Here is a 21,556-nt window from a genome sequence, read left to right as displayed (position 1 = left end):
CTAAATAAAAGCTTAACTGTTTTACATTTAAAAATAAATTAATACATTCATAAATCTTAGTATTTTCATTTTACAATTCTATCTGCACTGTTAAATACAATTATTATTCTATTATTGTTTTTCTTAAATACCTAATTTTTTAATTACAGAGAAAAGTATAATAGTAATTTCTTATTTAACAGTAATAATAATTATGTTTCAAGTTGTAACCTCAAATTTTAATCAGGGAATAAACAAAACAAATTTTGCCAACATTGTGCAGCCCTAGAATGTATTACACTAAATGTTTATAATTTCTGAGTGGCACTTTTAGGTGCAAAATATAATGTTCTGCACCAGCAAGCAACTTACTTGGGTTCAAACATTCCCAGTATTTTATGTGTGTGTCTCTATTTTATTGTCCTCCAGACAAAAATTGAAAGGATGAAAATGGGAATATGTTATAACTCTAAGCTCACCTATATACAACAAGCCACATCATCTGATGTTTGAGTATTTGTCAAGAATCTTTTTATTCGGTATAACCATATTGACCTTCTGTGCACGTGTGTTTGCGTGTGTGTTTACCATTGTTGTGTGAGGTGCTAGCAGGGAGCGTTCCACCCCAGCTCCAGCGGTTTGAGTTGGGACGGGCTCTCCGACCCCTCTCCATGGTCCTCCTGATAGCAGCCTCATACCGGGCCTGGAACACACACAGAGACTTCCTCATTCTGGAGAGTATTTAATTATTTAGTTTTTCAAGAATTTATCCTGTACATCCACCCTCTAACAAACGCACATCACTTTTTTTTTTTTTACAACACGTATGGTTCACCTTTAGTATTTTCTTTACAATACTAAAAAATGGTCTCTGTATATATATTCACAGTTATGACAATCAGCCACCTTCTCCTCCTCTAGTTTCTGCCGTCGTTTCTCCTCCACAGCAGCGTGTTTCCTCTCCTCCTTCACTCGCTGCTCCTCCAGCTTCTTCCTGCGCTCCTCCAGCTGTCTCTCATGAAACTGTCGGGCTCTTTCCTCTCTCTCCAACCACTTGGAACCCTTTGCAGCTGCACATACAAAATTCAGTTTAAGTTTATTTGTTTAATTCTTTTCTCAATACATAATTTTTTTTTAAAACACTTAAAGAAGATTCTTTTTTCTGTTACAATTAGGAAACATCAGCCAAACCTGAGTGCATCAAGGTTATCTTCATGTGTAATATGCAGGTATAAGATAACTCATTATTAGGGATGCACGATATTGGATTTTGGCCGATATTCGATATGCCGATATTTTCTAAATAATTTTGGCCGATGCCGATAACGAAATCGATATATATACAAATATATACTGATATATTTAAACTTTCATTTTACTGAAGAGAAATCCATGTATCTCTTCTGTACTGATTCTACCATAAATTTATTATTTTACAAATGTAGACAGACATTCACATCTGAAAAACAGGTCAATTATTTCACTTGGAGAATATCGGTTTGGCTCATCGGCAGAAATATTCATATCGACCGATACCGATAATGGTCATTTTAAGCTTTTATCGGCCGATACCGATGTTGTGCCGATATTATCGTGCATCCCTACTCATTATGCAACATTTTGAATGTGTTCAGCAGACAATACAGCTTATTCTAGTAATGATTAGGTAGTAAAATATTTAACTACTTTATATGTCGACCCAAAGTTGCTATCATCTGGAGTCCTTGCACATGTTGGCATCATCTGAAATCATCACAAATGAATTCCCTTAATTAAGAAAATTATTATTATTATTATTTTTGTTAGCCCTATAACTCTATGGCAACTATATATGTAGAAATGCCTGCTGGAAAATCTGGGATCTGTTTATAATTTCAACTTTTTCCTATTCAAGTGTGTAAAGGATTCTGGAAATCATTCTATCTATTCATCTAACCATCCATCCAGCCATTGTTCTATCTATTTTATCATAAGACCAACAAACATTTAAGTTCAAGGCTTTTGAACTTTTCTCTTTGTTTTTCAATTGTCGAAAAAGGCTGTAATTGAAGGACGGGGCAGCACAACTATAATAGACTCCACAATCCTCACAAAGTGTTACTCAATTAACAAATATTTGCTAATTATAACAAGTCTTAAAGGTACAGTTGCAAAAAGAAATCAGTTTAATGCTACAGCTCAGAGAAAAGGTGGAAAATGGACCAAATATGAAGAAAGGCAGATGTTAATAATCAAAATTGTGGATTATCAATTTCATTAGCGTCCAATCACTTCAGTAAAGGGAGCATAACTAATCCGTCAATCTCTCTGTCCTCTCTGTCCTGGCTTCGACCCCTCACATAAAACTGTCTGTCCTGGTAACCACCTCGCCAAGAGTTCACATAACCACTGCCCCACACCACAGCAACCTGCCCCATCCGGTTAGTCATGCAGTTACAGACAGACACAAGAGAGAACAAACTGGGTCAAATCAGCAAGAAATGTAACCCTTTACATTCAGGGTAAGAAGATCTGTTTTGACATACAAATTCACATGATTTACTGAATTATACAAACAATACAAAAACATCTAACTTTGCTTTAGGCTACACTTTTTACCCATTAAGACTTTGATCAGGATCGAGTTAGTCTCTGATCAAAGGTCCTTTCTAAAGAATTTGTGCATTTTCATAGTAAACCACTGTGTCTCCTCAAGGCAGCGTGACATCATGACCAAGCATATGACCTCAAGGACTTTTTTCATATGATGATTTAAGTCCAACCAAAAATATGATGTGCGTGAGCGCCACTTCCGTCGTGCCTGGACGTGTATCAATTAAATATGTAACAAAAGCTAATGATTGTTATTTATGAGAACAAAATATCAAGCTGTCAGTGTGACATTTCAGCTGTGATTGTTGTTTTTAACATTCTGTGGGTGAAGAATAGCTAAGGTCTCGCATGACCAAAGTATTTTTCCCATCATTTTTAACATCAGAGTGATTAAAAACAAAGTAGGCTTCAAAAACACACCAAATTGGTTTTGTTGTAGTGCCACTAAGAAAATCAGTTTAGAGGATAAATATGAAATTGCCCAATGTGTCACTTCTTTCCTGACCAAAAATAACAAAAATGCATATGACATGGTAATTACAATCAAAACCAAAATAACGTGGCAATCAATCCTAAAATCATTGTAATGAATTTCACACTTAAAATACTGCTTGGTTCTGAAATGTGTCAAATTAAGGAAATCGGAATTGTGTATCAAACACTTTCATGTTGTCTTTAAAGACAACGCTCGCATGTTTGTCATACCATTCTGCTTCTCCAGCTCCTCCCTCCGTTCACGGGCGAGTCTCTGCCTTTCGTCATTCTTCAGCATCAGAGGCTCTGCAAACAAGCACACAAATGCTGGATGAGCTCTGAGAATAACGTTGGGAGATGTCTGCACGCATGTACAGCGAGCAGTATGTGTGGTGTGTGTCTGACCTGGTCTGGTAACGATGGGGATCTCTGTAGGGCTGGGAATGGTGTAGGTGTACCGTCCAGAGGCTGAGGAGTCCGGTCGACTCCATGATGACTTGTCATCTGCTCTAGAAAGGTAGTCAGAGCCTAAATGACAAAGACAAAGAAGAGGGAAAACCCAAGCTGTTTATTCATCACTATATCGAGAATGAAGAAAAAGAGAAAGTGAAAATACAAAGTGAGTGAAACACCCAAGACGATTTATAGCTGTTGTAATCAATTGCATCGGTGGTCTAAATATAACAATTAAACATGAAACATTAAATATATAATAATAAATATTAATATAATACAAAATATAAAAACATAAAATATGGATAATTTATATATTAAGAGGAATGATTTCAACATTTTTACTTTATAGTACTTTAAGTAAACATGATAAAATGGCAAAATGTCAAGCACTGCACACATACTCATCTTATGTTGACATTTATAAACTGGAAAACTGAATTAATTATTTACATTTTTATTAGCACCAAAGCAGTGTCAAAAAGCAAAGTTGTGTACTCTACATAGTGTTGACTTGTTCAAAGACCCTCTCATACTCTTTTAGGAAGGGACTGTAAGAAGGTTTATGTCCTGACAGACTTCAAGCCTGAGCAGTAAACATTTCCTTGAAAACAGGTGCCAGATAGGTTTTTGAATCCATTGGTAAACATATAAAGTATATGGCTTGAGAAGGTTTAACCATCTACAGACAGAAAGTGTATTTGTACTGTAACTATAATCAGGTCTCTGCAAGCTTCCTGTGATCAGTAACATGTCAGAATCAGCAAACTGGTTAAATCGTGTTCATGATACCCCCACTATAAAAGCAATCAACCTCCTACTGTGAGCACCATCACACGCATCAGTCAATAATAGTTATGTATCATCTTGTTGTGCTGCATCATGATTTATCATACAAACTTATGAAACAGAACACAACATCCCTCAATTAACTTGGTTATGCATCTTGTTTCAGAATAATATCCTAAATACAAATGAGGTACAAAGCCATTTCTGTAGCAATTGTAACATTCAAAATTCAAACACGTTATAAGAAGCCTTCCAACAAATAACACCCACATGCTAGCGTGTATTATAGCTCCCACAAACTGTGATCTTTAAACATTGCTACCCATAATTCCACAGTGGGGGAGGAGGGGATGAACAAGCCATGGGCAGATGGTGTGTCTAGACGAGGAGGTAATAGATAAAAGGACAAAAACAATCAAAACGAGCAAAGAACATTTTAGCCAAAGTCATTGATGATGACTCATGCCAAAAACTAAGCATCCTTTTCTTCCTAATAAACTATGGTCCTGTGATTTCAATGCAAAAGGAATCCAGTCATGAAACTAAAACTTAACAAAATAGATGAATAAATCAAAAGTAGGACTGTATTATTAAAATGCAATTAAATTGGACTGGTGTCTTTGAATATTTAAAAGTCTCATCAAAATAAAGGTTTAACTTGAAGAAATTAACATAAATATATTAATACTATATAGTAGAATGTTCTGATAACAATACAATTTATTAAAATATTATTTTAAGAAATATCACACAATCATTTTACATCTACGTTTTGATTTAAACTATAAACCTCTGTAATGCAGCACTGTTTGTTAAAAAAAAATCCATTTGATTACATTAATTTTATGTATATTATATATATATTTTATGCATTTATTGATTACCACCATGCATTAAATTATAAAATATTCAGAAAAAAGGAATTGTTAGGAATTCAGAAAAAAAATTATAGAAAAGAAAATGTTTCATAATTGTTACAATTTAAATAAACTATTTGCTTGTTCAGGTTTAATGAATTAAATTAATTAGACGTGCTTTTTGATTTTTTATTTTCATTAAAATGGTATTCAGAAAACTTTAAGGAAAACGCCACCTTCTTTCGATATTCCACTATGTCCTTCCCTCAACTTAGACGAGTTGATACGTACCTCTCCTTCTCAGTGCAGCACGGTGCCATTATACTGGCATTAGTTTAGGATCCAAACAGTGATGCACTTTGCAGCACTTCGACCTCGGTGCAGTAATAGCATCACTCCTGAAAGCCCCCCCCCTCCAACTTCATTACAACCAACGTGAAGAGGATTCACAAGTGATGATATCACTGTGCAGAGGTTGAAGTGCTGTGAAGTGCTCTTCCGCCATACATTATACTTATCACTTTTTATCCGCTTAGAAAATCGCCACGTTTTACTTTGGGTCACCATACTTACTCGTGTCACTACTCATGTAACCATCTTTAAACAGGGAAAACATGGAAGTGTTTGGTGGTTTTCTTTGGCATATTCCTTTAAAGAAAAAACAAAACAGAAATGGGGGGGGGGGGGTCATAGGGCCCTAATACACATTTGAACATCACAAACTCCTAATTCCTTCCAAAAAAAAAAAAAAAAAGAAATTCTATGTTCTATGTTCTAACATGTTCTAACACGTAATGAGCTGCCTGAGTAGACAGCATCCTAAAATCATGGAACCTCTTTAGGATGCACGTTTTCCAAAAGTGATTTTTTCATAAAATATATATACACACAATTCAATTTTATGAAAAAATCACTTTTGGAAAACGTACATGCTAAAGAGGTTCCATGACTTTAGGATGCGGTCTACTCAGGTAGCTCATTACATGTTAGAACAGAGCTATTGTGATATTATTCGATCTATTTCCGTGTGTGATCCCTGAAGAGATGGAACTGAAACGGCTGTCACTTGCTCTAGATTCCAGGACAATGCTGCTCCTGATTTATCCCAGGCCAAACTCTGTCTGACCCATTTTACACGCTTTCCAAAACCGCAAGATATCACCTTTCTGAGACAAACAATGGGCAAGGTCTCAAATTAATACTAAGGTAATTTCTGAAAATATACCATTCCAGAAAAAGGAACAAATCTTGATAAAAAGTCATCATTGTTTCACTTTTCATTCAGAAAGGATCACCTCAGTTTCTACCAGCTCTGAAAAGAAACACACGACCTCATTACTACAGTAATCAGACCTGGAGTTATCAGGTCTCCGCTGAGACTTATTATAAAGCAGCATACATGTTTATCAATCCCTAAGAGGATGTAAAGCCTAAAAATGAGTCTGTATGTGTGTGCGTGTCAAGGTTTTAGCTCATTACTTGATGGTAAGGGAGACCCAGTGGTGTTTAACCCAGAAATGACCTGACAGCAAATCTGAAATCGCAAGCTTAAGTGTTACAGACACTTCAAACTTTAAGCTTTATGCGGCTTATAAAAATGCAAAAACAATCCTAAACATCTGCTACCTCATTGGGTTTGATCGTTAGTAAATGTCATTATTAGCATCCGAGTGTGACTGAAATCATCCGACATATGCAGCATCTAAATAAACACCAGGCCATTGTGCCTTTAACCTGACACCTGTGGGGCGTGTTTGTGTGAACAACTGATTTTGCCTTCATGTAGCTCACTAATAAAAGCTTTTCATTCGACCCATATATGCCCAAGGGGTGCAAAAACAACCAAAGCTCTGAACGAAGTCAATATCAACTAGTCTATACTTCATGAGACAAAAGATAGACCTGTTTGCATAGTTACAGTACCATGAAACCTTTCCTCTCGAGATTAGACATAAAATGCATGAAAACTGAGCCTGTTCTAGCAGGTTTTGAACACTTTCTCTAGCATTTTCTCTCCATTCCAGCACAGGACATAAAATTCTACCAGCGCATGAACCTTTGCTCTGAGGCCCATGCCTGATTAGCTTACTAATCTGTGTCCTGAATGCTGGTCTGCGCGGGCTGGTTTAGTATGTAGTGACGGCAGAACAGAATAAACAAGAAGAGTACACAGGCACCAACCTACAGCAGCTAACAGTATTGATGAAATCATATTAAGGTAGTCACACTTTAGCATATTCAGTTGTTTAGCCAACAAATAAAGTAATGATGAACAGGGCTCAACATGAAAGCTTACAGCATTTTAAACAACCATACTAGTAATTAAGTCCAAGAAGTGTTGTTAGTGCACAATGACTCTTATGGAAGCCTGCTTCTACCATGAAATAAAAGAATAATAAATAAATAAATGCAATTGTGACTTTTGTCTCAAATTTAAATGTACAGTACAGGTGCATCTCAATAAATTAGAATGTTGTGGAAATGATTTGAGAGATTGAGATGATTTGTGGTGAATTGGTGCGTTTCACAATTTTAGTTTTGAACTTTTCCACAACTTTGCAATATTAATTAGAAAAAAAGTGTCAATAATGCAATATTACAATAGTAAACTATCAATTTTCAGTTTACCTCTTAACGTGCACCCCTGTGTGGGTGTCCTCCCCTTGTTTGCACTTGTCAATATTTACGAATAGATTACATGAAATGGGACAAATTTAGTCTTGGCAAATTAAAATACAAACACAGGCACACATGCAGTGTGTGACAGCAGTAGCCCTTTTTATTTTTACTGCTGTCGATGTTGAACATCTTGGCTCTGCTGAGAACGGTTTCCATGCCAGTGTGTGCAGTGAAGAAGAACTGCAGAGGTCCAAAGACAAAACATTGGATAAATGCTATGTAAATCAGGAGCCTGCTTTTGTTACACAAGATAATATATGGAAGAAGGGAAAAGAAAGATACTTGTTAAAACTGAATGCTTGTTTACCATCTTACTAGCCAATTTTGTATGTGCTGCAAAATCTAAATTTTCACACCATCCTTCCAAAATAACATCAGATTAGGTGTAATGTGTCACACATAACTTTGCAAAGAATCTGAATGGTGTCCAGTGGCCTGTAGCACAAAGCCGGTTTCAGTTTTTACCCAGGCAAGTTCACGTTTAGTTTGTGCAAACTCTACATTTTTGGGCTCAAGAAGATGGATAGGTTTTGAGTGGGTTTAATCACCAAGGTAACTGCTCCGGAGCCGGTTAGAAATTTATATATATATGTGTGTGTGTGTGTGTGTGTGTGTGTGTGTGTGTGTGTGTAAGCTTTAAGATGACTAAACTTAAACTGTTTTTCTTTTGAGCTACGTTTGAAACTATAGGCTATATAATAATTAAATACAGTTGATTCCTTTGAATAGTCATATTTTCTTTATGATGCCAAACATTTGCTGCATTAGAAGTGTTCATTCCTGCCTTGTAAATGTATTTACATTTATTAATTATTTAATAACAACATCCCTTAATCTTAAGCAGAAAAGTGAATTGCGCTGACTCTCGCAAGAATTGAATCACAAACTCTGGTTCAAAACTTGAAAGTTGACAGAGAACATTTATATCAAGCTTTGTGAGCCCGGTGAACCCTGATCTAAACCAGGTTGGCTTTTTCGGGTTTTGCCAACTCAAAACTTACTCTGCAACTCTTAATTTTTCATCTTGCTTCATGCTACAGGCTACAGGAGCATCTTCCTGTTTCCCAGGTGTCAGATGATCCAACTTTAGGGGCAAAGGTCAGGGTTGAGTCTTGTGTCACTGACCTTGAGTTCACCTGTTTGTGGGAACACTGACGCATTTATGAAATTAAATGCGACCAATAACAAGTCTTTACCCCCTACCTACGGTGCATGCTTTAATCAGGGTAAATGGAAAACATCTTCACGTGGCACAATCAGATTTACAAACACAATCCAGAATCCAACAGTAGAGTACCTTGTGTTTGATTATTGTGAGCAAGTAACATAACTCGACTAAACATTTAAACTATAATCATGGAGACTATCATAGTTTGATTTTGAGGAGGAACTGCTTAATTTATTGCTACAAATAGACCCCTTAAAAGTTTGTAAACATTCCAACATCTCCGGGTGGGCGGGGCTTAGCTGGAGGCAAAAAGAGGCGCGGACGCAATGTTGACAAGCGTAAGCTAGCACGTTTTAGGAGGGATTTATTAAATGTGGATCCAGAAGAAGGTTCGGAACTGTCCAAATATGTACAGTCCCTGACTCTGTGGGACCGTGACAGCATTTTTTTTTTTTTATTAACTCTCACGGATGGAAGCAGGCTACCTGACCCGTATGCCATACGGCCATATGAATTACTTTTGGGTGGTATGGGGAATTTCGTCAAGGCTTATTTTCTAATGTAACCTATTGCTGGGCTAACTATAATTAGCAATGTGTATTATTTTAAGAGACCATTCAAAGGATGGCACACACATCTATTGCTGTATGTTTGTTTAACATTTAAATTAGCTAGTGCGCTGAAGGTTGGCGACTTTTCACCTATAAAAAAGAAACTTGCTGATTTACTAGATAAAACCAACACACCAGTTCATATGCATAGATTATATTACCTGATATGAAGTGTGCACTGCAAACACGAGCATTATTTATGATCATCTCCGTCCAGTCTGTACGCCATATTGCATTCAACCACGATTGTCTTCTTGATTTCTGTGAAGGACTGTCTGCTAGGATCCGGTAAAACTTAAATTTTGAAACAAAAGTACTGTTCCTTCTATTCTGGCAGCCAAAAACCCAACAAGAAGACATTTTAAAGTCAAAACCTCAAACTTTTAGCGCACCTGCAATGAGTTCTGTCTTATGTTTTGCCTCCAGCTAGAGCGGTGATGTCACAGTGAGGTAGGCGATTAAGGGGTCTATATAAACCTTAACGACTTCTGCTGTCCATCATTAACCTGCAAAAAGGCCTCAAAAATGGTGCTGGGGGTACACAAAAAAAGCAAGAAATAATAGAATATGTAAATGTAAAAAAAAAAAAAAAAAACAAGAAAACGTGAAAAAGCACAATTTCAAAAAAAAAATTTATATGGAGAAAAACTTATGGAAGCCCATTTGCACCAAGGATTAAAATAAAATAATTACAACTTTTTATTTCATAACTTGAACTATTTCATAAAATTCAGAATTGTGAGGGGAAAAAAATTTACGCTTAACCTTTTTCATCCTTTTTATCCTTAACATTCTATCTAAATAAAAATGCATTTTGCTAATAATTTAACAAAATGTATTATGTAAAATTCAAACATGTTATATTAATTAAATAATATTTAGCTTTAGGAAAATGACAAATCTTTTACTTTTGAAAGTTTAACATCTAAAAAAAAAACATCTAGAATGCATATTTGTTCATAAATAAAATAATATTTTACTTCCTTTACATTTTTACAGTTTCCTTGCAAAGAGGACTAAAATATTTGAGGGAATTTTATTAACTGCATTAAAAAAAACTTAAAAACATCTGGTCTAAGAATGCACATCACTGACAGCTCTTACCTTGAATCTCACCCATAGTTTTGGAGAATACTGGACAATCTCATGCAAACCTCTTGTCTACATCACCAAGAAAGCCATCCTTATCCAATACATCAGACACAAACTCATGCATGCATGCACAAAGTCCAAAGGATGCAACATCCATCATATGCTGCTGATTATGTGTGTGCTCATTTATGGTCAAATAAAGAGAGGAATATGGAGACATGGATGAGGAAAAACTGGACTTTCACCCAACCCCTTCAATCAGACTGAGACTTTTCGAGAGGAGACAGTAGATCCCCCTCTTTGAGCGTGTAAATGTGAGATTAAAAATCACAATTGTGTGTGTGATTTCTGTGTGTCCAGTACAGACCAAATACAAGATTAAAGAGAGAGAGAGAGAGGGAGAGAGAAAGCGAGAGAGATCAGCGATTAGAGTGCAATTCTCAACATGGCACCAGGATACGTGTGAGTGTGTGTGTGTGTGTGTGTGTGTGTGTGTATTGGGGTGGGAAGCCTCAGAGATCTGAGAAGCTTAGCAGCAGCTAATGTTAGGCTTACAGAGAGCAGAAGAGAGAGCAGAGGAGCCTTACCCTCACCAACCAGTACAAGTACAAATCAAACAGGACTTAATTTAACCCATTATACTATTCCAGGGTGTGTCAGACAACATCTACAGGATTTTACACCACCTAACATTCAGAATAATGATTCATCAAAACAATGTGAAATGAAAGAAACAAGTATGCAAGTCAATTTGAGTTTGAATTTCCACATGGGGTTCAATAAAGTAGACATATTGTTTCTTTAACTTAACACATTTTCCCTTGAATGCAGTTTTTCTCTCAGCAAGTATTCCAATAAGCAGCTTGGACAGATTTTGGTCTAGATTTACTGCCCTTCCTCCACCGCAAAACAATGGGGTGCTAGTTTATCCAATGAGCACTTTGGGAAATGTACAAGAAATAAACCACAGCATAGCAACACAGTGTCAGAGTACAGACCAAGGTTACTTTCACATTCAGTTTTTGGGGTTGACAACTGCATTTACTAAAAAAGGCATGACTGTTTGAAATGTCCTGTTCGTACAACAGCTAAATAAAGATCTGCTCAAATACCGAAGGCCCTATTCAATTAGGACTAGGTTTAAAAAAATAAATAAAAAAAAATACAGATTTAATTACAGGTTCAGATACAGAAATTCTCATGTCTGAAAAATAATATTGATGCTTAAGTCCAAAGAATCGATTAGTCTTGCCTCTATTCAGTAAAGGAATGGAACATTGTAGCAAGCCTCCCATCCAATAAATCACAATAAACTTGTGCTTTATGTTATGTTAAATATCAAACACCGTCTCAGATTTCAAATTCTATTTGAAAAATTATATTATATTCTGAATAGAATAGAAAGAATTATATTCTTGATCAAATTCTACTTGATTTCAAAGTTTATCTTATTACAATTTTCAAACCATCCAAACACCATTTTGGCAATGTTTAACGTTGAGTGACAGATCACTGTAGTGAAACACACTTGAACTGATCATCTCCTCGGCATTTATACCAGTTACAGCATGAAAAAAACATTCAAAGGTTTGTTAAAAGAAAGAGTACAATGGTACTGTATATCTGTATAATGTCTCATGTAATCAATGAATCAGTGGTTTAACCACTAATGCACCATCTAAACAAAGCCATTATAACAGCTTGTAAACAATGACACAATTACCTCAGAAAAAAGAAAAAAAAAAACTATTCAGTGACCACAAACTAAGGTGACCAGACGTGCCACTTCCTAGGGACACGTTCGGCACAGGTTTTCTAAAAATAACCAGGTGTTAGTTGCTTGTGACTGGATATAAAATCTCTAAAATGGCACACAGCCCATTTCTCCATTACTGAGTTACCAGAACATCCTGAGTTACCCCACAAAAAAAATCTGAACGTAGCCTGAGAGTGTATGTGTGTAATGCCTCCAGCATTAGCTCCCATGAGGCAGCGGTGTTTTGAGTTCAGAGGGATTTTTGTCCCAGCTGATTGTAGTCTTGTGACCCAAATCCGAGCATGTGAAAAGCCAAACAGGAGTCAGACCTCATAGACTGAAGCATGTTTGCTTTATGTTTCAACGTTAGGTGATTTAGGCTAAATGTTATCAGAAAGCTTACATAGTGATTCCTCATAGAAAGAGATGTCATTTTAGATCTAGAAATGAAAATACTGAATGTGAGCATTAACCTACATTCCTAATTCAAATGTAAAGCCTTTAGCCTCAGTCCAAACAGTCCTATCCAGCTCTATGTGGATCCTTCCAATCAGTTTACAGAGCTGTGCTGCTGTTTACATTCCACTTCCTGGTGGTCATGTGACCCACCCACAGCCCAGGGCATCCTGTCCAACTTGTCAGTCATCTGCCATTGCTGTAGCGACAATGGGTGGGGCAAAACCGTCACTCCCAACCAGTAAAGAGAGCAACAATCTTTCCCTGCTCAGTAGAAGCGGTGCTAAAATTGACACTCAAGACTAATAAATGTGTTTATCTCCACTAAAGGTGTAACCGATATGATGCTAAAGCTCACTCTAGACTCAATGACATCATCTCAGTCCGTATCCACAAAACTGCCATTAATACTTAGTAATATTTAGACGAACAAATACTAGCAGAAATCAGCTCACGAGGATACTCAAAACAAAATAACTGAAACAACCTGATTAGCCAGTAAAATGAACTAATTACTTACAATTATCTAACTAAACATTTACAAACATATTTTTGTATTTTAGGTCATAGTCAAGGATGAGAAGTCCAGAACTAACAGAGCCTTAAAACCTTGTAAGCTGCCTAACTAGAATGCGCTTTTAAGCATCACACCTATGATGCTCAAAATTGTTGTGTTTTTAAGTTTTAAGGCTCATCCATAGACAAACAAATGTCAGTACATATACTAGGGGTGGGCACTAAACCAGAAAACCCGGCAGAAAAAGTTTGGGAACCACTGGCCAAAACACACAATATTTAATTTAATTTAATTTAATTCATACAGGCCTACCTCTTGTTGCACGTTTGCACTTTTTGAGAAAAACAATGGCACAAAAAAAGAAAAAGACTTTTCAGGTCTTTGTCCAATTAATATTGCCTGGACAGTGTAAAATATTGTGATATGAATGTTAGCTCATATCACCCACCCCTTCAGACACAAACCTAAAAGAAACTCAATCTGAAGCTGTTAGCAACGGAGTATTAAGGCCACACTTTCCTTAACACACATTTAGTTATTGAATCAGGGCTCTAAAAAGAGGTTGTCCTGAATTCTCACAAAGACATATTGGATTGCTTGTCTTTTGGTTTCCCTGAAGACTCAAATTTGAATGATTGTATGAGGAAAAATGTGTTTCTTTAGAGTGTAACCCTTGTTTGCAGTTTCACATAGTGACAAATAAATCTCAAATATATATTCCATGTAATCTGTCAAAATAATGTTATATTTATATAATTGTGTATATACATACAAACTACATACTATTCTATATTACATATATAAAAACAGTAACGTCTGCATGCATATCATTAACCCTGCACTGCTATGACATCATCTGGATGGCACATACCAGTTCTGAAACACTTTTGCAAAATAGAAAACAAACAGACACATTGATCACTTAATAGGCCAGGTTTTAGCTTGGCACCCCTGAGAGCACAACCCCAGAGTGTTTTATTTCAACCTTTTTAATCTTTCCTATCCTGACCTCCCACGTACCTCCTCCTTTCCTTCGTCTCTTGCGGCTCCGCTGTCCCTCCTCTTCCTCAGCGATGGTGGAGAGAGATGGGATAGCTGACCTGCAGGCCCCCCTCCTCAACCTGAGGGGGGCCGGCATCCTTCCCTCTTCTCCTGTGCCTCTCTCTCTCAGTACCCAGCGCTGCTAACAGCTAGCATCCCACACATCTCTTCTGAATGATCTCAGATGACACAGCACACAGTAGGAAGAGTAACTGACACATTAAGAGCTGGAAAAACGCGGCAGGACAGATTGAAAGGAAAGAGAAATGTGTCAAAACTCCTTCCAGTCCAGCCTGGTTTACTGACGTTCCTGTAATCCACAGAAGCGGCTGGCTCTCTTCTTCCTTAAGCCTGAGAGACACGCCTGGGCTGCTCTAGTTGCTGATGCTGCCACTGTCTCTATCCAGGTCTGTCTTACTCACTCTCTCTCTCTCTCTCTATCTCTATCTCTCTCTCTCTCAGGCCCTTATAGAGAAAGTACTACAGACTGTCAAATGCACTGAAACACTGCCTCACACTCACACACTTCTCTGTTTCCTACTGAAATATTTAGTATGAAGACCAGCAAGGTGAGTCAGCAGATTAACAGACACCACAGTTACAGGACTCAGAATAGTAGGATAAAGTTGACTGGGAAGAGATTAATTAAAGCCTATCCAATGTAAAGAGCACTTATTCTCTCTGTTAAAGATGCAGTCACATTAACACATTTTTTGCAGAATTTCAAAAACAAAAAATGACCAAAAACTCGATTGGCTGTGAGATCTGCAAGAAAAAAATTCTAGATTCCTATGAAATGACTGGATTTCACACATGAAAATTCACCAACCAATGCAATGCTAGATGTGATCGCACATGAAGACAGTCATCCCACACTCACTGTGGCTACAATGTACACAAAACTCAAATACACAAGCTATAGGGATGGGTCGGGGTGATCGCCTAGCCATTCAGCAGCGCTCAAACATCAAAAGAGCTCAAACTGAATGTGATGAGTCAAAAGAATGGGGTACAACATCTTTCCATTGTGTTGTATTTGCTGGCGGTGTGCAAAAACAAACAGCCTGATTCAAAGTTAATGTTTGGAATCAGTGTAATGAGATACTGAATCCATCAGAGCAGTTATCACCTGTGTCCCACCCTTTACTGTCAGCGGATAAGAGTGAGTGTGTGTGTTTATGAATGAGAAACAGCTGATAGTTAGTTTACAGCCAACACGGGTGAATGACACGTGAAGATCAATATATGACATACTGCGAACTGAAAAGTATTGCATACGACTCACAAACACAGAACAGATGCAGTAATGAAAACTGTCATTTGATCCCATTTGACATGCAATGCACAGTCGACTAAAACCACTAAATGATTGCTACTGCAAATCCTCCTTTTCCTCAACTACTCAAAACTCACTGTAAGACTAAATCTAAAACATGGTCTCTTAAACATATAAGAGACTGTTAACATACACTGTCTGTTAGGGCTAGGCAATTTTGCGATATTAATCGTTATTTTTTTCCAGAAAGTATAGATTTTTTAGCCACGAGCATCGATACATACGTCCCCTTTAAATCCCCCATGTTGACCCCCATTCGCTTTGCAGGAAAAGCGATTTGGTCAGCCAGCCGCTAGTGTTGCTGTAGAGCAAGTTACCCATACTAACTTTACACAGACGAAGACATCTACCTCTTCCTGTTTACCAAGTCAGAGTGAGGATATTATTGTCTGGCTGCCATAGTTTATTTTCTCAACACATCTTTGATTAATTTTGTCCAGCATTTATTTTGCAAGTCAATTAATAATTAAATCCAAGTAAATGAGACACTCACAAGATGTCACCAAAATCACTCTGTCCCCCTTTATCAGAAAATGATGTAAGCGTATCGAATTATATAGAATCGTATTGAATTATATCGGACCGTCTCGTTGGCTGAGTATTGTGATATATATTGTATCGTATCGTGAGATTAGTGTATTGCTACAGCCCTACTGTCTGTAGCCTTAAACATTGATGCATGTTGCATGAACAAGCCAATACCTGATAATCGTATGTGCACTAAATCCATAAAACTGCATAAGCAAACATTGTAATGATAACCATCTGTCTTTATTGGTAAACATTAAACAGACTATTCAAATGCTGAAAGTCAGGTTAGCAGCCTGTTTAAAAATCATTCCCGGTTGACTATATGAATTTCATGCTTTTAAGAACGTGATATATGTCAACACTAAAAATGCATTTATACACGTGTCATTTTTCTTTTATTTTTTTTACATTGTTTATTGCTGAAAGCAAATAAACACAAAAATCTGCATTTAGCACTCATAACTGGAGAGGTTGGATTCATTTAGAGAACTCATTTAACACAAGAAAACGGGGATACGATTAGCATAGCTACATCGAAGCCGTCATCAGGGCTTCTCATAAACCAGCTTCAGTCAAATACAAAAACAATTGCTTTTTTCCCATTCCATTATGCTCGACTACACAATATTTACAAGAAATTTATTAAAAACATGTGAAAAATATAACTTTGTAGTATGCAAGGTTCATTACACCATGTTTAATAAATAATTCGCCACCCAAAAATAAAATTTGCAGAAAATATGCTCATTTTCAGGGCTTTCAAGATGTTAAATAGTTTGTTTCTCCACAGGAACAGATTTGGAGAAATGTAGCATTACATCTCTTGCTCAAAAATAGATCCTCTGCAGTGAATGGGTGCCGTCAGAATGAGAGTCCAAACAGCTGATAAAAACATCACAATAATCCAAATCCACATAACTCCAGTCCATCAGTTAACATCTTGTGAAACGAAAATCAGTGTGTTTGTAATAAAAACAAGTTTACCAATATGATGTTAACTTTGCATCATTACTTCTGGCCATAAGATGCAATATTATAGACAGAGGACTTGTATTTTAGCTGGAAGTTATGATTTGAAGTTAAAATTAAAGCTTGTCACTTCCCAAGATGTACAATTATTATGGTATATTGTAATGTTTTAATCAGCTGTCATTCTGACGGCACCCATTCACTGCAGAGGATCCACTGATGAGCACTGTTGTGATGAAGAAACAATCTCGGATTGCCTGAGTGTGGGTACATTTTCATCAAAATAAATTTTTGGGTAAACTATTCCTTTAATGCTTATACTAATTAGCAAAGAAAATATGTTTTGAGCTGATGCTGATAATAATCAATCATCTTCAAATTTATAACAGTAATCAATATTTATTTGTATATCAATACATAGTAAAACACACACTATCATGATCATCCACCTATTCTCCATCTATACGTGTCTTATTTTTCTCAGTTCATAACAGAAGAGACACAGGAATCTGATCTTTGCCCCTCTGGGCCCAAGACAGACAGTAACCTTACACTTTAATCAGTAACACGGTTGTTGCTTTTGCCTACAATCCACAGACCAAGCTATTGGTAGATTTTGTAAACCAAAGGGGATAAGTAATATATCTGATTATTGTCAAAATAGACTTACATAAGAATCACTTTAAACCAATGCACTGCAGACACAAAACTTTTTTTTTTTTTAATTTAAGTTGTTTCAGACATTTTAATCACCAGGATGAAGACAAATAAGAAAATTTATCAGTGGATAATAAAATGGATATGAAGTATATGAGATATGAGTAATCTACGTCTAAAGACAACGTAAATCAATCTCGAGAATATTTATCAAACAAACAAAACAAATGAAGATGGGAAGACTGCACTAGAATTTTTAAAGAGCTAGTTTCGCGATATTTACATGACTGCACAAATAAAACAACAGCACGAGTAAAATACGACAGATATAAAACGTTATATCTAACATTACGTTAAATGTGATCACCCAGAGCGCGCGCGCGCGTGCACGTAACAGGTGCTCTGCTCAAAACGGCTTCAAAGGCATTTAAACGAGTATAAATTAAACAGCACCAAACCATATCAAAACATAAACCAATCGTTTTCTTCGTAATAACTGGTGTAAACACCCGCTGACAGTGCTCTGGTTCAGCGTTTAGCCTGATTTACTGATTTAATCCCTTTCCTCTGACCGGCTCGCACTGTTTCTGAGTTAAAAGTGTTTTATTTCGTGACAAGTATAACCAACCAGCTTTAAAAACAGACAAGGGTTTGGTACACTCGTCTGGAATCGGGACAGTACTTTCAGACAAACTTTACGTTAAATAAATAAACTCTCACCTTGGCTTGAGCTCTGACAGGCGTCCCTTCCATCCCGCTCCGCCATTTCACCGACGTCACATGAGAGGATTAGAGCGCGCGCTAGTACAAAAGTGTTACGCGCCTCTAGCGGACAGGTGCAGAATAACAGTAATGTCCAAGAATGTCCATTTTTAATGATTATTGATAATTACATTATTAGTTTTAAATATTTAATATATCTGTGTAATTGCAACTGTATGTTTATATAGGCCTATATATCGTTTTTTATATATTTCTTTTAAATGTTAACGTTAAATGTTAATGTTTTTTATTATTTATATAATTTTGTATTTTATGAAGTATTTGTATATTATTATTTAGATTAATTTTGTATAAAAATATGCATGAATTATATTTTAATTATTTCATAATATAATATAACAATTACTATACATATTTTAACATTTTAATAACATATTTTAATAATTAATAATACACTTAATATCTTAAAGACAAATTTGTCTTTGAGTGTTAGCATGCACTTACATCATTGTGTTGCCATCTAGTGGTTATGTATTTTCATGTTATGTTTATTCACGTTCCCCTCACTGTAAAGCTAGCATTTTAAGTAGTCTACACACTACTGTTTTACCTATACTTTATATGATCTTTATTTTAATTTTATTTTTTTAGGTGTTTGTTTTCCTTGGTAATATCATGACATATCCAGAAGATGGCAGCAGTTTACAGTACACTTCCACAACTTCAAAATATGAAGAAAATCCACCATCTGGAACTCCATGATCTCAACATGAAAATTACACATATAAGAATGTATCATATTTATTATATACGAATATAAACTGTCCTTGTGCACCATCATGTGATATGTGAGTGTGGGTGTCTGTGAGTGTGTGTGACTTGTGTGTTAAACCAGTTGTTATTTTTTGGAAGTGACATCATTTGATACCACTGTCTTTTACAAACAAACAAATGGATAAAATATCAGAAAATAAATACTTCGGAGAATTGTTTGGTTCAGCTTAACACAGAATGTACAAAAACAGAACAATAAGCCGCGTATTTTTGGATTGGATGGTTTAATATTGATATCCCCGGATAACCTCTAATCCACATACACGCACCCCCATGCTTCTTGTCTACCAATCCCTCACCCTGGCTGCTGACATACGTCATGCTTCCCACATGGTTATTAAGAAGCATTATAAACTAGATAAATGGGAACATGAAGGTACTACATCTCTCTCCCTCAGCCTCTCTTGTTCTCTTTCTAGAACAGCACTGGTGTTTTGGGACTGGGCCATCTCATTAGTGGGAGTTTCATTAAGTTATATAAGCCCTGAACACTTTCTCTCCTCATTCTCCTCTATCACTCTGAAGCGCTGACCTCAGCTCCCCTCTAACATACAAGCACACATCTGTAGCGACATAACACACCTAACACAGACAAGTCTTTCTCAGCTGAAATATACATTTGATTTGTAAACCAGGACAAGTTTTTCTGGAAGATCATGTGGGTGTCACACGATTTACCTGTTTTCCTTTGTTTACACGTGTTTATACTCCACCTGCATGTGTATTGTATTCTATGTATTGTTTCATATCATATTTTGATAGAGAGAGAAAGAGAGAGAGAGAGAGAGAGAAGGGAAGATATAAAAATCCTGGATACCGAGAGAACAGCAACTATGCAGACACTGTGACTTAAATCAAATAGAGGATAAGAAACACTTTCTTCATGTCTGCCCCAAATACACCACTACAAAACAAATATTCTTTACACAATTTGAAGTATTGAATTGTTAATTTTTTTCTCCGGATGACTCAGTGAAATTACGCTGTATACTCTGAGAGGATGAGATTGCAGTCAAACTAACTGCAAAATAAGTATACACCATACACATCATAAAATGGTTAATTCATGTGCTTTATCTGACATTGTCCATTGTATATAATTGTAATTATTGACAGTCAACGAGACAGACAGACAGATGGGTGGATGGATTGATGGACGGAGAGAGACAGACAGACAGACGACTAGATACAATCGGAGAGAGGGACAGACAGACAGATGGATGGATGGATGGACGGACGCAGAGAGAAATAGAGACAGACAGATGGACGGATGGACGGAGAGAGAGACAGACAGTCAGACAGACGGATGGATGGATGAACGAACAAACGGATGGATGGAGAGAGAGACAGACAGACGGATGCATGGATGTACGGCCGGAGAGAGGGACAAACAGATTGATGGATGGATGGACGGAGAGAGAGACAGACAGACAGACGGATGATGGACGGACGGAGAGAGAGAGACAGACAGACGGATGGATGGATGAACAAACTAACAAATGGATGGAGAGAGAGACAGACAGATGGATGCATGGACGGAGAGAGGGACAGACAGATTGATGGATGGATGGACGGAGAGAGAAAGACAGACAGACGGATGGATGGATGAACGAACGAACGGATGGAGAGAGAGAGACCGACAGACGGATGAAAAGAGAGATAGACGGACAGACAGAAGGATGGATGGATTTATGGACGGAGAGAGGGACAGACAGACAAACAGACAGACGGATGGATGTACGAACGGAGAGAGGGGCAGACAGATTGATGGATGGGTGGATGGAGAGAGAGAGACAGAGAGACGGATGGATGGATGAATGGACAGACAGAGAGAGAGACAGACGTACAGACAGACAGAGAGACAGATAGATAGACAGATGTCAAAATGTAATGGTATTATCATCTCATTCTGTACTGTGGTAATGGCACAGCTTGTTCAGGACCTCTGTTGTGTCCAATGAGCGCAGAGGGGTTTCCCGCTTCACCAATACAGTGCGCGCTCCGGCACTCACAGCGTTAACGCGAGCGCGCACATTGGCTTG

General features: G+C 37.0%; 1 protein-coding gene across 8 annotated transcripts in view; it reads right to left on the bottom strand.

The window, feature by feature from the left end:
* Positions 1-18,787, bottom strand: part of map7b (microtubule-associated protein 7b) — a 32,288-nt gene extending 13,501 nt beyond the window's left edge. Inside the window, exons 1-5 of one of the 8 annotated variants that reach the window (XM_026199737.1) lie at positions 18,678-18,787; positions 3,451-3,573; positions 3,277-3,351; positions 886-1,049; positions 568-682 (exon numbers count right to left, since the gene is read on the bottom strand). In XM_026199737.1, coding sequence (XP_026055522.1) covers positions 568-682; positions 886-1,049; positions 3,277-3,351; positions 3,451-3,573; positions 18,678-18,723 — 523 coding nt within the window. In that variant the 5' untranslated portion in view covers positions 18,724-18,787. Of the gene's footprint in view, positions 1-567; positions 683-885; positions 1,050-3,276; positions 3,352-3,450; positions 3,574-14,443; positions 14,896-18,677 lie in introns of those variants that run through there. The other 7 variants (XM_026199735.1, XM_026199734.1, XM_026199739.1 and 4 more) reach the window with 7 other exon arrangements.
* Between the last annotated feature and the right edge of the window lie 2,769 nt (positions 18,788-21,556).

This window comes from Carassius auratus, chromosome 23, assembly GCF_003368295.1.
Source record: "Carassius auratus strain Wakin chromosome 23, ASM336829v1, whole genome shotgun sequence".
In the NCBI taxonomy this organism is placed as follows: Eukaryota; Metazoa; Chordata; class Actinopteri; order Cypriniformes; family Cyprinidae; genus Carassius; species Carassius auratus.
The sequence above is the reverse complement of the archived record's forward strand: the minus strand, read 5'-3'. Positions and strand labels throughout refer to the sequence as shown.